Raw genomic sequence first — 16,618 nt, 5'->3', positions numbered from 1 at the left:
AGCAGCTATAATCACTGCCAATAGCACAGGGCCACCAGCTTTAAGTCATGGAGGTGGTGCCCAGAGCAGCTATAGTCGCTGTCAATAGCACAGGGCCGCCAGCTTTAAGTCATGGTGTAGTGCACAGAGCAGCTATAGTCACTACCAATAGCACAGGGCCACCAGCTTTAAGTCATGGGGTGGTGCACAGAGCAGCTATAGTCACTGCCAATAGCACAGGGCTGCCAGCTTTAAGTCATGGGGGTGGTGCACAGAGCAGCTATAGTCACTGCCAATAGCACAGGGCTTCCAGCTTTAAGTCATGGGGTGGTGCACAGAGCAGCTATAGTCACTACCAATAGCACAGGGCCACCAGCTTTAAGTCATGGGGGTGGTGCACAGAGCAGCTATAGTTACTGTCAATAGCACAGGGCTGCCAGCTTTAAGTCATGGGGTGATGCATAGAGCAGCTATAATTACTACCAATAGCACAGGGCTGCCAGCTTTAAGTCATGGGGTGATGCATAGAGCAGCTATAATTACTACCAATAGCACAGGGCTGCCAGCTTTAAGTCATGGGGTGGTGCACAGAGCGGCTATAGTCACTGCCAATAGCACAGGGCTGCCAGCTTTAAGTCATGGGGTGGTGCACAAAGCAGATATAGTCATTGCCAATAGCACTGGGCTACTGGCTTTAAATCATGGGGGTGCTGCACAGAGTAGCTGCAGTTACCCCCCATGGCACTAGGCTGCCAGCTTTCAGTAATTAGGGTGGTGCACAGAGTACCTACAGTCAGGCCCCACACTACTGGGCCACCGGCTTTCAGTCATGGGAGTGGTGCAAAGAGCAGCTACAGTCACCACCCTCAGCACTATTCATTGTATTCTGAGCACGTTCTTCTACTTTGATTGACAGCTCGATCTGCACAGTATAGTGAGCGGTGCAGTGACTGTAACCCATCTGTCCATGACTGAAAACCGGTGACCCCTGGATAAAATGAGTTCATATTCTCCCTGTAACCATACTGACAGTGTGGAGGCCGGGAACCATTATAATGCTATTAACTTGTACATTAACCTTATATGTGCAGGTAAATTGCATTTTCCAAGATGACAGGTTACCTTTAAAACTATGAAATATGAGGGGCAGGGCCCTGAGACTATCACATGCCATTTATCATATTGCTCTTATCACATTAGATGAAGGAACCTTTTTTGGCTCACCTTCACTTGTGTGGCTCTACTATCACTGACATCACCCCCGCTCTCGCCCTTTATCACAATACCTTACCAAAGGCAAAGTGGTTTGCTGGCCCCCAATAATATCGAGGCTTTCCTTCACCCCCCCCCCCCCCCAAAAAAAAAGAAATAAAGAAATTTGCCATTTGGCCCCCCTGATATATCGATATATCGATAATTCCCATAGTCCTTAGATATAGGCAGGCTAAGAGCATATATCGCTTTACGGTAATACGCACTGGTGGGATTTGAACCCAGGGCAAGAGAAGAAATCTCATCGTGGATCTTGACCTCAAAGTAAATATGAAGATTGGAAGAAGAAGCAATAAATGGAGACATCATTGGCTCGGCTTTACGCATTTCTCCACTGATAAGAAGCTTAATCATTTCCTGGAGCCGTAAAGTCGATCAAAAGATCACAGCCTCTTACTGGAAGCAGTGACATTCTCTGCGGAACCGTGCTAGGAAGCCACCGAAGACATGAGTCCTGCGCTCTCCTCCACCACCATCAGATTCCTGGTCCTACTATTAGGTGAGTGCGATCTACAAAATGTATACAGTCGTATCTGGATCCCAGACTAGCTGCGATGGAAACAAACACTCAGCTGTGAGACATACGAGGGGTATGCAAGGTGGATCCTATACTACGCCTATACTATGCAAGGTGAACGAATATGGTTCGTGGATCATATACTACGCCTTTACATAAGTCTTTTAAAGATATCAATTACCTCCTTTTTTACAATCTTTGTTACATTTACTATACTAGTGTACAAAAAAAAGTATTACTTTACTTGGAAACTATCATCAAGCTGCTGTTGACAGATCCATTTTAACGTGGAAACGTGGAAAAGTTACATGGAAACTGTCACCAAGCTGCTGTTAATAGATCTGATTATTTTATTTTTTTGTATATTTAGTGCTTTCATTGAAAAATTGTAATATATTGGGTCACTTTTGCTCAATCGATGATCTATTTTATTCTGCATAGTGTCCAAAAATAACAACATAGAAATTATCATCAATCTGCTGTTGACTGACCTGTATATTGAGTGATTGCACTGACAAATGGTAATATATAGGCTGAATTTTGCTCAATTACTGATCTATTTTACTTTGCATAGTGTCCAAAGTAATTAGCTACATAGAAACTTTCAAGCTGCTGTTGACAGATCTGGTTACTTACTTGTTTGTTTCTTTAATGCTTTTATTGACAAATTGCAATATACAGGCTCAATTTTGCTCAGTTGCTGATCTATTTTACGCTGCATAGTGTCCCAAAAAAAAAGCTGCATAGAAATTATCATCAAGCTGCTGTTGATAGATCTGATTAGTTATTTTTTGGTTTATTTAGTGCTTTGATTGAAAAATTATATTTTATAGGCTCGATTTTGCTCAATTACTGATCTATTTTCCTCTAGATAGTCTATAAAAATATAGCTGCATGGAAGCTAACATCAAGCTGCTGTTGACAGATCTGGTTAACATTTTGCCTATTTAGTAATTTCATTGCAAAATTGTAATATATATAAGCTCAGTGTTGCTTGATTGCATATATATTTTACTCGGTATATGTGGCCAAAAAAATAGCTATATAGAACTTATCATCATGCTGCTGTTGACTAATCTGATTACTTACTTTTTAGTTTATTTAGTGCTTTCTGTGAAAAATTGTAATATTTAGGCTCAATTTTGCTGGAGTGATGATGTATTTTACTCTGGATATTATCCCAAAAATTAGTTATATAGGAACTATTGTCAAGCTGCTGTTGACAGATCTAATTACTTATTTTTATGTCTAGTTCTTTCATTGCCTAATTGCTGCAAAAAACATGAGGGTTATCAGTAACCTCACTCCGGTAATCACTCACTGACTAATGATGTATGCGTGTATGATTTTCACAAGCAAAATGTATTATCTGATTTATGAATCATCTTGAGGATCACTCATGCCTTCAATATGTGACTGTGTGATCAGGAGCAGAGGCTATAATAAAAAGTCACAGTCTTACTCAATTTCTGATCTATTTTAATCTATGTATTGTTAATAAAAAAAATAGTTACATAAAAACTATCAGCAAGCTGCTGTTGACAGATCTTGGTAGTTATTATATGGCTTATTTACTATTTTTGTTAAATAACTGTAATATATAAGTGCAGTCTTGCTAAATTTCTAATCTATTTTACTCTGTATAGTGTCCGAAAAACTTAGTCACAAGGAAATTATCTCAAGCTGCTGTTGACAGATCTTGTTATATATTATATGGTTTATTATCTGCTTTCGTTGAATAACTGTAATATATAGGTGCAGTTTTGCTCAATTTCTGATCTATTTCACCCTGTATAGTGTCCAAACAATTTACGTTATGTGGAAATTATCATCAATCTGCTGTTGACAGTTCTTGTTATTTATTATATGGCTTATTTACTATTTTTGTTAAATAACCGTAATATATAAGTGCAGTCTTGCTCAATTTCTAATATAATTTACTCTTTATGCTGTCCCAAAGACTTAATTTATTATATAGGCAGAATGTTAATGGTTCATTGAAATCCATAACCGTTTTTTATGATAATTGATGCATGCCATAATAAAAAAAAACTAAAAAATATGTTTTTTACATATTTGCTAAATATATAAATTATAATGTAATATATTATATTTTATAACTATAGTATATATTATAATATATATATTATTTATAAAATATTTATATATTATAATAAATATATATAATATATTATATATAATAATCATAATAATATATGTAAAAAAAAAAGGCAGCAGCACCTGCATAAGTTCAACTAGTTTTGCAAAACAAAGAAAAGCCTCAAATAGTTGCATTTAGCAAAAATAAAAAAAATAAAAAACTTTTTAAGCTTAGGAATGCAAAGTGGAAAAATAAAAAAAAATCTTCTTTTTATCAAGGGATTAACTCACTGCTGTCCGGCACACTATAGGCTTTCATGCGTTTTTCAAGGAGGGTTGTCCGTTTTAGGCAACCAGTGTTCGCATGATTGGAATTTTAGTGGAATTTTACCTGTTATTAATTTTTATCTCTTTTATTGTGTCTTTATGTTTATACTACAGTTTGGGCGCATTATCGAGTCTTCCTGACTTTTCTCCTCTTTTGTTTTGCAGTAATTAAAGTGACAGCAGTGACGTCTGAAAGCAAAACAAAGACCCGATGTAAGTGCACCCCCATCCCTCTAATGTCTACTGGGTTAAACTTTAGCCATCTCTGTCCCACGGTCACGCCGTTATCTACATTACTGTCATAAACATGGACGTCCACAACGTGAGCAGGTCCTTGTTTGACGTCAGAGACATTTTTTGACCTTGGAACGTCGGGCAGAGTAAAGACATGACTGAGATAGAGGGATGAGCTGTGTCACACACGCACTGATATCCCAGTCGATTCCACTACCTCTTTGGATATTTAAAACAAGTTTTGTTGTTTTTAGTAGAACTTTCTAAGTGGAAGATCTAAAATTAGAGACCTAGACGTAGCAGGGGTAAATTTTCCATTTGCTCCATTTGGACAACCTTGACCCATTAGGTCATACGGGAAACAAAGAGGTAGACCTCAAAATTAAGCCAAGCAGACAGAAACCATGAAGAAACTTCAAATCCGGTGGACACAATTTTGATTACAAAATAAACAGTTTTCCTTTTATTTTATCCGTGCCATGCAATACCTGTAGCCACTGCAAAATTAATCAAAGGTTGGTCCATGAATCCTATCATGGGGACCATAAATTCTAAGTAGGGGTTGTCCAGATGGCACAACCCTTTAAAGAGGATTTTCCAACATAGACAAAAGTCTATCTGATGACTTCATTTATATTTTGGGGGTTTAACCTTTCAGAACCTAAATTGATCCCTACAATGAAGATGTCCTCTTTATTGAAGAAACCACAGAATGGACCCAATTATTGAATCACGTTTGGTTGCACTTCCAGCAAAGAGTAAAAATAGAAGAAGCGACCATGGCACTTTCATTCTTGGTATGGATTCAGGTTCTTGTGGTTGAGCTCCTATGATCAGTGATGCCCTAAAACATGGGGGGGAACATGGTCTAGGCTTTGTGGTTTAAGAATCCCAGTTGGACATATTTACCAGACAATAAACCATGATTTCCCATATCAGACAGTATCCTTGTGACCTGAAGACTGAAATGTGTAGACCAGAAGAACATTGTTAATGTTAATAAAGTATTGACCAAATATTTTATGTTAAAACTTAGCAGACGGTGGATGGCATATTGGGCGAAAAGGAGTTGGTTTCAAAATTTTCACTTTTTCAATTTTCATCAAGCTATTGCTTCATTTGAACATTGCCGTGTGAGTTACCAAAATATACATACACTTGGTCCATCAGAGGGTTGTCTTCTGCTAGACATTTTGGGTCAGTTATTCTATATGAGCCTGGACTTTTCCAGATGATCCCCTGGTGGACTTGTCCAGTCTTCCTTTTCTCGGTGGTCAGTTAAAAATGTTATACAGTATTCACCATAATTCCTACGGTGTCCATATTACATACCACTTTTAGCAAGAGCAGTTGAAAACTGTTAGACAAGTCACTTATGTCACCATCTTTTCACATCATGCTCCATGTCTTGTTCTTTGGGGGGGGTTCTCAGGTTCTCTTGCTAAAATTAATCTTGCCTTATTCTGTCTTCCAGCGAAATGTGAGAACGGAGGGATCTCAAATGGGAATAGTTGTGTTTGTCCTACATATACTGAAGGAACTATGTGTCAAAACATTAAAGACAGGATTGAAATAGGTAAGCAACTTCGTGCCAAAGAATATCAATATCAATGGAGGATATAATGGAACTAGAGCGAGTACAAAGGAGGGCAACAAAATTAATAAAGGGGATGGGGAACTACAATACTCACAAAGATTAGCAAAATTAGGATAATTTAGTCTAGAAAAAGACGACTGAGGGGGCGATCTCTCATATGTATAAGTATATAAGGGGACAATACAAATATCTCTCCGAGGATCTGTTTATACCAAGGAAGGGGACGGTCAAAAGGGGCATTCTCTGCGTCTGGAGGAGAGAAGGTTTTTCCACCAACATATAAGAGGATTCTTTACTGTTAGGGCAGTGAGAATCAGAAATTCCTTGCCTGAGGAGGTGGTGATGGCGATCTCAGTCGAGGGGTTCAAGAGAGGCCTGGATGTCTTCCTGGAGCAGAACAATATTGTATCTTACAGTTATTAGGTTCTTTAGAAGGATGTAGATCTGGGGATTTATTCTGATGGAATATAGGCTGAACTGGATGGACAAATGTCTTTTTTCCGGCTTTGCTACCTATGTTAATGACATTAGGTGAAGAACGAGAAAGTAAAAAAATGTATCATAATGACCATTGGCTGTAAAATCTAATGGGGCTATCCAGTGCCTATAACTTCTGCATCAAGAGATGAGCAGCACTACTGACATGGCACCTCTCGGTCATCTGCCAGGTCTTGTGCCCGGTCACCAGGTATTATGTACCTGTTCTACTAACCAGAACAGGAAGAGTGGACAACACCTGCATGGCCAATGGTTCTTCAATCCCAAAGGCTATGCTAACTAATGTGTAATTACATGCTAATAATTGTTATTTTTCATGGTAGTATGGTAGTGGTTGTTCCATTCCATGCCAATGCTTTATAATTTCATGCCAATTGTTTCAATACCTATGTCAATGGTCATGATATTCCATGCTATTAACTATATCATTCCATGCTAAGAGTCTTATTTTTCTATTGCATTAGTTATGTCATTTGATCCCAATAATTGGTTATGTCTCTTGTGCCATTTTATACGTACCACTGGTTGTCACTCTATGTCAATATTTATGTTATTCCACGCTCATAATTATGTCAATTCATGACAAGAGTTGCTTCTTTTGATGGCAGTCCCAATTTCATTCACTGGCAACGGTTGAGCCTTTTTATGCCAAAGGATGCACCATCCAATCCCAGTTGTTGTGTCATTGTATGCCATATTTTGTGTAATTCCATGTCAATTATTATTTAATGGCTTTCAAATTGATATTGAGCCATGGCGACTTGATGGATGAATGCTCTGTAGGAAGATCGATCTTGTGTAAGCCTAGGCAGGTCCACCAGGGTCTTTTCCTCTGTTGCTGCTCTTCCTCTTTGCCTTGTTCCTTCTATTTTTCTGACCATGATGTCCTTCTCCATGCCAATAGTTGTGTCAATTGTGCCTTTCCACGGCAGTACTTGTGTATTTCATCTCATGACAATAGGTTGTGTGGTCCCATGCCAATAATTTTACTGTTCCATGTCAATGGTTGCACAACTCCATGCCAGTAGTTGTTTTAATTCTGTGCCAATGGTTGTGTCGTTCCATTCTATTGGCTGTGCTACGCCTATTGACTGCCCTTTAATTTAGGCTCCATCTCCAGCCATAATAACCTCTCACTATTTCCCATTAGGAGCGACTTATAAAGCCAAGCTGGGTGTGGCATTAACAGTCAATTATTTATACTCTGAAAATCTACAGAATAACACATCTGCAGAATATCTAGATTTTGAGAAGCAATATAACGAGCTGGTAAGTCACCCGCTAGATGAACCAAAAATGGTGGCATTTGGCAAAAAAGCACCCACTAAGCTCTTCTTCTTTTGTTCTACAGATAGACATATTACTCAGCGGATATAATGCAACTTATGAATCTAGTTTACAGTAAGTCTAGAAAAATAATACTTTGTGTATGAATGACTAAAGGTGGCTTTACAAACTAATGTTTTCTATCATGCTTTAAGATCTCACACCGAGTGATAAGCCAACAGATTGGCCAGCCGGCTGCTAACTCAAACCAATGGGAAACAACTTTAATGCCAAGATCTCTTATTCACCCAATGCTCAATGACGTATTCAAACCATGGACCAGGAATAATGAGATCTTCCATTCTGTTCGGTTCTGAAGTGCCATTATTCAAAAACACTAAATCCAAAAATGAAGCCTGAGTGACCCCATAACAAACCAATACCAGGACTTAAGACTTGGTGGTATCCAACACATCAGTCATGGATCTATTATGTCCCATAAATTAAATTTGTGTCCCTACCCTTAATTAAATAGTCTCTACCCATTATCCCCATAGTCCCTAATCCTCTTCCTTATGGCACCGTTGCTTTGGCAAAACTAATGTAGATAGATAGATAATAGATAGATAGATAGATAATACATACAGTGGTGGAAATAAGCATTTGGTTCCTTGCTGATTTTGTAAGTTTGCCCACTGACAAAGACATGAACAGTCGATAATTTTAAGGGTAGGTTAATTTTAAAATTGAGAGATAGAATATCATAAATAAAATCCAGAAAATCACATTGTGTAAATTATATAAATTTATTTAGCATTTTGCAGTGAGAAATAAGTATTTGATCCCTCTGGCAAACAAGACTTAGTACTTGGTGGCAAAACCCTTGTTGGCAAGCACAGCAGTCAGACTTTTTTTGAAGTTGATGATGAGGTTGCGCACATGTCAGGAGTTATATTGCTCCACTCCTCTTTTGCAGATCATCTCTAAATCATTAAGATTTTGAGGCTGTCGCGTGGCAACTCGGAGCTTCAACAAGTTTTCTGTGGGATTAAGGTCTGGAGACTGGCTAGGCCATTCCATGACCTTAACGTGCTTCATTTTGAGCCAATCCTTTGTTGCCATGGCTGTATGTTTTGGGTCATTGTCTTGCTGGAAGACTTAGCCACAACCCATTTTTAATGTCCTGGCAGAAGGAAGGAGGTTGTCACTCAGGATTTTATGGTACATGGCTCCATCCATTCTCCCATTGATGCAGTGACATGGTTCTGTGCCCTTAGCAGAGAAAGAACCCCAAAACATAATGATTCCACCTCCATTCTTGACAGTGGGGATGGTGTTCTTTGGGTCATAAGCAGCATTTTTCTTCCTCCAAACACAGCGAGTTGAGTTAATTCCAAAGATCTCAATTTATGTCTCATCTGACCACAACACCTTCTCACAATCAGTCACAGAATCATCCAGGTGTTAATTGGCAAACTTCAGACGGGCCGCACATGTGCCTTCTTGAGCAGGGGGACCTTGCGGGCACTGCAGGATTTTAAACCTTTATGGCGTAATGTGTTACCAATGGTTTTCTTGGTGACTGTGGTCCCAGCTGCCTTGAAATCATTAACAAGTTCCCCCCGTGTAGTTTTAGGCTGATCTCTTACCTTCCTCATGATCAAGGATACCTGAGGTGAGATTTTGCATGGTGCCCCAGATTGATATCGATTGACAGTCATTTTGTATTTCTTCCATTTTCTTACTATTGCACCAACTGTTGTCTCCTTCTCACTCAGCGTCTTACTTATGGTTTTGTAGCCAATTCCAGCTTTGTGCAGGTCTATGATCTTGTCCCTTGCATCCTTATAAAGCTCTTTGGTCTTGCCCATGTTGTAGAGATTAGAGTCTGACTAATTAATTGAGCATGTGGACAGGAGTCTTTTATAAAGGTGACTATGTAAGTCATTTGTTTTTAATGCAGGTAATGAGTTGATTAGGAGCATCTAACTGGTCTGAAGGAGATAAAACTCTTAATGGTTGGTAGGGGATCAAATACTTATTTCTCACTGCAAAATGCAAATAAATTTATATAATCTATACAATGTGATTTTCTGGATTTTATTTTTGATATTCTATCTCTCAATGTTAAAATTACCCTACCCTAAAATTATAGACTGTTCACGTCTTTGTCAGTGGGCAAACTTACAAAATCAGCAAGGGATGAAATACTTATTTCCCCCACTTGTCAAAATTGTTGGTCCCCCTCGTTTATTGACAGAAAAACCCACAATGGTCACAGAAATAATTTGAATCTGACAAAAGTAATAATAAATAAAAGATTTGTGAAAATGAACAAATGAAAGTCAGACATTGCTTTTCAGCCATGCTTCCACAAAATTGGAAAAAACATAAAACTCATGAACTAGGCCTGGACAGAAATGCTGGTACCCCTGAAAATAATGTGACAAAAGGGACATGGTAAATCGCGGTGTGTCCACTAACTAGCATCACAGGTGTCTACAATCCTGGAATCAGTGAGTGACCTGTATATAGGGCTACAGGTACTCACTGTGCTGTTTGGTGACATGGTGTGTATCATGCTCAACATGGACCAGAGGAAGCGAAGGAAAGAGCTGTCTCAGGAGATTAGAAAGAAAATTATCGACAAACATGTTAAAGGTAAAAGTTATGAGGCCATCTCCAAGCAGCTTGATGTTCCTGTGACTACAGCTGCACATATTATTCAGAAATGTAAGATCCATGGGACTGTAGCCGACCTCCCTGGACGTGGCCGCAGGAGGAACATTGATGACAAATAAAAGGGATGGATAATACGAATGGCAACTAAAGAGGCCAGAAAAACTTCTAAATAGATTAAAGGTGAACTTCAAGCTCAAGGAACATCAGTGTCAGATCGCACCATCCGTCGTTGTCTGAGCCAAAGTGGACTTCAAGGGAGAAGACCAAGGAGGACACCATTGTTGAAAAAAATAATAACGAAAAGCCAGACTGGAATTTGCCAATCTACATGTTGACAAGCCACAAAGCTTCTGGGAGAATGTCCTATGGACAGATGGGACAAAAATTGAACTTTTTGGCAAGGCACATCAGCTCTATGTTCACAGACGTAAAAATGTAGCACATCAAGAAAAGAACACTGTCCCTACTGTGAAACATGGAGGAGGCTCTGTTATGTTCTGGGACTGTTTTGCTGCATCTGGCACAATGTGTCTAGAATCTGTGCAGGGTACAATGAAATCTCAAGATTATCAAGAGATTCTACAGAGAAATGTGCTGCCCAGTGTCAGAAAGCTGACGTCTGGAAAAGGCAGCCTTCAAAGACGAGACAAAACGAGCAGTTTGCTCTTGAGGAATGGGCCAAAATACCTGTCGAGAGGAGCAGAAGTCTCATTGACAGTTACAGGAATTGATGAATTGCAGTGATTGTCTCAAAAGATTGTGCAACAAAATATTAAGTTAAGGCTACCATTATTTCTGTCCAGGCCTATTTCATGAGTTATATTTATTTTTTTTAGTTCTGTGGAAGCATGGTTGAAAGGCAATGTCTGACTTTCATCTGTTCATTTTCATAGATCTTTTATTTATTATTACTTTTGTCAGATTCAAGTTATTTCTGTGATCATTGTTGGTTTTTCTGTCATTAAACGAGGGGGAACAACAATTTTGACCACGTGTGTAATAGATAGATAGATAATAGATATATAATAGATTGATAGATAGATGATAGATAGATAATAGATAAATACCGTAATTGATAGATAGGTCGATAGATAAATGATAGATAGATAATAGATAAATACCGTAATTGAGAGATAGATCAATAAATAAACAATAGATAGATAATAGATAATTGATAAATAGACAGATAATAGATTGATAGATAGATGATAGATAATAAATAAAAATAGATCGATAGACAGATGATAGAGAGATACTAGATAGATATATAGATATATGGATAGATCTATAGATAGATATATAATAGATAGATAGACAGTTAGATAATAGATAATCGATAGAAACATATATGCATAGATAGATAAACGATCGCTTGGTGTGTGGTGGGTCCCCAGGACTGGAGCATCCATGTCGACATTCTCTGTATTATATGTCAGTGATAACATTACGTCTGTATGATAATAATCTTTGTCTCCTCCTCCTTGTCTTTTATAAAGGGTCGGTGCCACTGGAAATGTGAAAGCCAGCAGCACCATAACTCTGGTATTATGGTATAACCAAAGAGTTGAAGTGAAAGATCAGTATGAAGAAATGTACAGTAAAGTGCAGGCCGCCATCGTGAGCAGCCAATGTAATTCCCGTGGTAAGTGTCATCCAGGACGTGGCCTCGTCTCCGGCCCACGCTCTCTCATACAGGCCTCAGGCAGTCGTCAGCGTCATCTCTCCATTTCCTCACAGGGAGCAGTATTAGTTCCTTCCTACATTCAGGCCTTAGCTGTGGTCACTACGTGATGACATCACAGGCCATGAGAGGTGCATGCTGGGATGACATGCTCTGTGTAACCCCAGCAGTCCTATGTGTGCAGGTCACTGCTAATATTACAGCACCACTCCAGTAATGCTTTTTATTTCCCCATCTGTTATCTATCAGTAATGTATTATCACTCTTTCTCTCACCATCGTGTGACCATAGCTCTTTCTCGCTGGCTCACTCTACTGACCATTACTATGTCTATGACAGACTCGTTCTGAATCTCATAGATTTCCATTAAGAGGTGACTCTTGGCATACCATCCAACTGTCAATGATGAGAGAGATGGACACACACTGCCGCAAACACCACAGGACATATACTATATGCTCAGTCAGCTCCCTAACCTCACCCAGCACTTTATGAGTACCCACACAGAATACTCTCGTAGTGAGGCCTATGAGTGCTCTCACAAGGCATAACACCGCTTTCATCGCCTTTGTCCTCCACACAGCATGATCCCCTTACACACTACATTCCCCCCACACAGTTTGATGCCTCCTTCCATAAACCCAAACAACTCTGCTACATGAACAACACACAGCTCTGCAACATCAATACATACAAATATCAAAAACTGACCGTCACTTCCAAACAGAAATCAGGTGTGAATAGATGCTTACTAAGAGTCGCCATTTCCATTTATAACAAACAAATAAAGTAGCGCTCTGTAGCGCTATAGCATCTAAACATTAAATCCATGAAATGTGAACTGAACTGCATTACTGCTCTAGAAAATTAGAAAAATTGAGAATACTTAGCTCATAAATGGGCCAATTTATGCGTACCCCGCAGCCAAGATAAAGTGATTCTCATTTTTTTTTATATTTATATACATCTACACATAACTCTGCTACATCAACATACATCTCTGGTACATGAACACGCACAGTTCTGCTACATCAATACACAACTCTGCTACATCATATACAAAGCATTGCTACATCACAAATACGCAATTCTACTATATCAACACACAACTCTGCTGCATCACACAATTATAACACTGCTACATCAACACATCATTCTTCTACATCAACACACACAAGACTCTGCTACATCAGCACACACACATTTCAGCTACATCACCTTACAAATTTGCTGTATTACACATGCAACCTTGCTCCATCGCACAATCACAACTCTATATGAAGACAACTATTTTACATCGCACACAAAACTGCTACATCAACACACTACTCTGCTACATCACATGCAAACAACTCTGACATACAACTCTGTTACATCACTCACAAACAATTCGGCTACATCACACATACACACCTCTGCTGCTTCTTGCAAACAATTTTGCTACATCATTGCACACACAACTCTGCTACAACGCATGCACACGCATGCACACACACAACTTATAGAGCTAATATCTTGATCTTTGTCATCGCCTCCTGGTCACATGCTCTAAAAAAGTCATGTGACCCATAAGTCTAAACTTCCCTTCAGATGTTACTCAGGGTGGAGGAAGGACCTGTCGGCTCCCTGCTCCACCATTGTATTCGGCTGTGTCTGTATCCTTGGATGTAGATGCCATTAATGATGGGCCATACCCCGACCTCCCAGGATAGCTTCCCATAGTCATGTGCTTCTGGTCCTCACTGTAAACACTGTGGTGAGCCGGCGAGTCACAGCCATAGTCACACGATGCGGCAGAGGACGAGAGCCGCGCTGGAAACGGCACAAGACGGCGACCGGTAAATATAATACACGCTGCACAGTCATGACTAAGATACCGGGGTGGAAGCCTGCTGTAATACCTAGCCTTCATTGCCTCACAATGACCTCGGATCTGCTCACGGAGGATTTCTGGGAATGCACCGAGCGTCTTATTCTGGCTTCTTCCAGACACAGGGAAAAAAAGAGAAAATGTTAAAAAAAAATACAACAGTATTAGCGCCAACAGAGGGTGTACTCCATTACAACAACTTGTCTCTAGGAATTACTTGTCTGGAAATTGCTTAAAAAAATCTGTCCAGAGGGTCCCGGGTGTGACATCTACTCCCCCGCTACGCCCCGGACAGCCCCCAAGAATCCGGGATTCACACCTGGGATCTACAGAAAGTCAGAAGTATGGTGTCTGCTAGCACTGATCAGACCAGAAGGACGGAGACTCCCAGAGGAGAGGAGGGCGAGGGTCCGCAAACTTACAGATGTATGAAGTATGAGTCACTAATGGCAGCTCCTCTGATTATTGTTTCTCTTTATTTTCAAAGCTCTGTGCATTATAAGTTCATCCATAGAAGTTTTCAATACGCCCAGTAAATATGGTAATAAAGATATATGTATCTGTATGTATGTATGTCTGTCTGTCTGTCTGGTCTGTCCTACTTGTAATCCTACAATCATTATTAACCCTTTAACAAGCCTTGCAATATGAATTAGGATAAAAAGCCAAATCAGAAGCTCAATTTGCAGACACGGTGTTTCGGGATATTGCCCCTCATCAGTGCAAAGTATGAGGTCTGATTTGGCTGGGTGAGAGACTTAAAACTGGGATGTAAGGGGTAAGGTTTCTCCTTGTGGAGAGTGACATGCCAATTCTGGCATGCCAGTATGAGGGGACTTAAAATGCCTTGCATGCTTCTCTGGGAAATTAAATATGCAAATTATCTCTTCAGAGAGGAAGAGGACTAGAACTCTAGCACCACCTATTGGAAGTAGCGATCCTACAAGTCATTATCTACCTTTTAACGAGCCTTGCAGTATATCTATCTTTGTACCTTACACATTTCTCTCCCATGTTTCCTCCTCAGAGAGATGTTCTGGAAATATCTCTGCAGAATATCTGCAGTTCTATAAGCCGCATGTGTCCAGGGACGGCCTGGCCTGTGTGACTAGCTGTGCTCCGGGCTCGCCTAGTTTTCTGGACTGTAATTCTGGTAACTGTCAGATCAAGGGAGACGAAGGCCCCCAGTGCTTGTGAGTACACTGTGATAATCGCATGTCATAGCGCTGACTGTGCAGCACTGCGGTGCACCCTGCCGGACGTTATAGTCGCCGCCATACGGACGTATTGTGTTGTACCGTTCACAAGAAATTTAAATGCACAGAGGGGTCTTTATAGGCAAAAACATAAACTCAGTTCTAACTCGTTACATTTCATGCTTCCTTGGCTAAATATATGTGACTGGCAATGTGGTAGCATCTAAGCCAGGCATCCTAGCGGGCACCGGGGACAACAATGTTCGGGTGGCTGAGACAGCAATTCTGGCAATACACGAGGATGTCACACACTAGTAAAGTTTTTTTGGAAACACTCTAAATGGAACCTAGGACAAGAACTACTTGAACCTAGGACAAGAACGTTTGGAAGCACCAAAGACTTGAATAGACTCGAGGGGGCAACTAAGGAAGTTATTGTGTTGGGCATCCTTGGGGCAGCTCATGAAGTCATAGTGGTGCACTGTAAAGGATTATGTCCTTAGGAATAAGCCAACCATTTAAAAATAATTTTTTGGACTTTTTGTGTTTTTTTTCTAGCTTTTTTTAATGGATATTTTCACATCTTGTCTTGCAGTTGCCCAGGAACTGACCTGTACCTGTACACCTACGCCAGATGTCAAGGAGCCATATCAATAGTGGCAATGTATGGGGGAGTGGGGGCCAGTATCGGAGTTCTGGTGATCGTCGGCGTTATCCTAGGAGTTTTCCTCTACAGGAAGAAATATTATGACTAACTTGATTTGTTCTCCTCCTTGGATATGAGCGTTCACAAAGACGGTAGAAACCATTTTCCGGGTTTCAGAATCTTAAAGAATTGGACCGGAGACAAAAGAGAAGATACAAGAGAAAATTAGGAACCTGAAAAAAAAAGTTAACAAAATGGCAAAAACCTGTGAAAAAGAGCAAATTAAGGAGTTATGAACATAGACAAGGACGTTTCTGTAATCTGGTATTTGGAGATTTCCGAAAACGGAAGCAGAAGATTTCTATGTAAAAGACACTGAACAAGCTGCAAATTTGGAAAAATCTGATTGTGATTTCAGCTCTGAAGTACAGATTTAAGATCAATATAAAATAAGTAATGTATTTACAAGTGACCAACTTTTCCGTGTCTTTCCCTTAAATATTATGTATAGAATAAATTATAGTAAAATTATAATATCTATATATATAAAATATTACTATGTAAGATATAAAATATACAATATTGCTAAGGCTAATAAGGCCCATAGATAAGGCCCATAGATTGCACTGAAATGTTTTTTTATTGTATTCTCTCATTATATAAATTATGTATATTTGTAAATATTTTCTTATAAATGTATATTTTGCATAAAAGCTGCTATGTCATTTTTATACTTATGGTCGGTTTGACAAA

At 39.5% G+C, this 16,618-nt stretch overlaps 1 protein-coding gene across 1 annotated transcript; it reads left to right on the top strand.

Annotated features, from left to right (window-relative positions):
• The first annotated feature begins 1,588 nt into the window (after positions 1-1,588).
• Positions 1,589-16,578, top strand: LOC143774305 (mucin-17-like). Its single transcript, XM_077261753.1, has 9 exons — positions 1,589-1,750; positions 4,361-4,408; positions 5,904-6,005; positions 7,675-7,793; positions 7,876-7,925; positions 11,969-12,114; positions 14,511-14,564; positions 15,051-15,216; positions 15,815-16,578. The coding sequence occupies exons 1-9, from the start codon at positions 1,699-1,701 to the stop codon at positions 15,972-15,974; spliced, it is 897 nt and encodes a 298-aa protein (XP_077117868.1). The 5' UTR covers positions 1,589-1,698; the 3' UTR covers positions 15,975-16,578.
• Positions 16,579-16,618: the final 40 nt, after the last annotated feature.

This window comes from Ranitomeya variabilis, chromosome 5 (genome assembly GCF_051348905.1).
Source record: "Ranitomeya variabilis isolate aRanVar5 chromosome 5, aRanVar5.hap1, whole genome shotgun sequence".
NCBI lineage: Eukaryota > Metazoa > Chordata > Amphibia > Anura > Dendrobatidae > Ranitomeya > Ranitomeya variabilis.
Note: the sequence above shows the minus strand (reverse complement) of the source record. Positions and strands in the feature narration are given on the sequence as shown.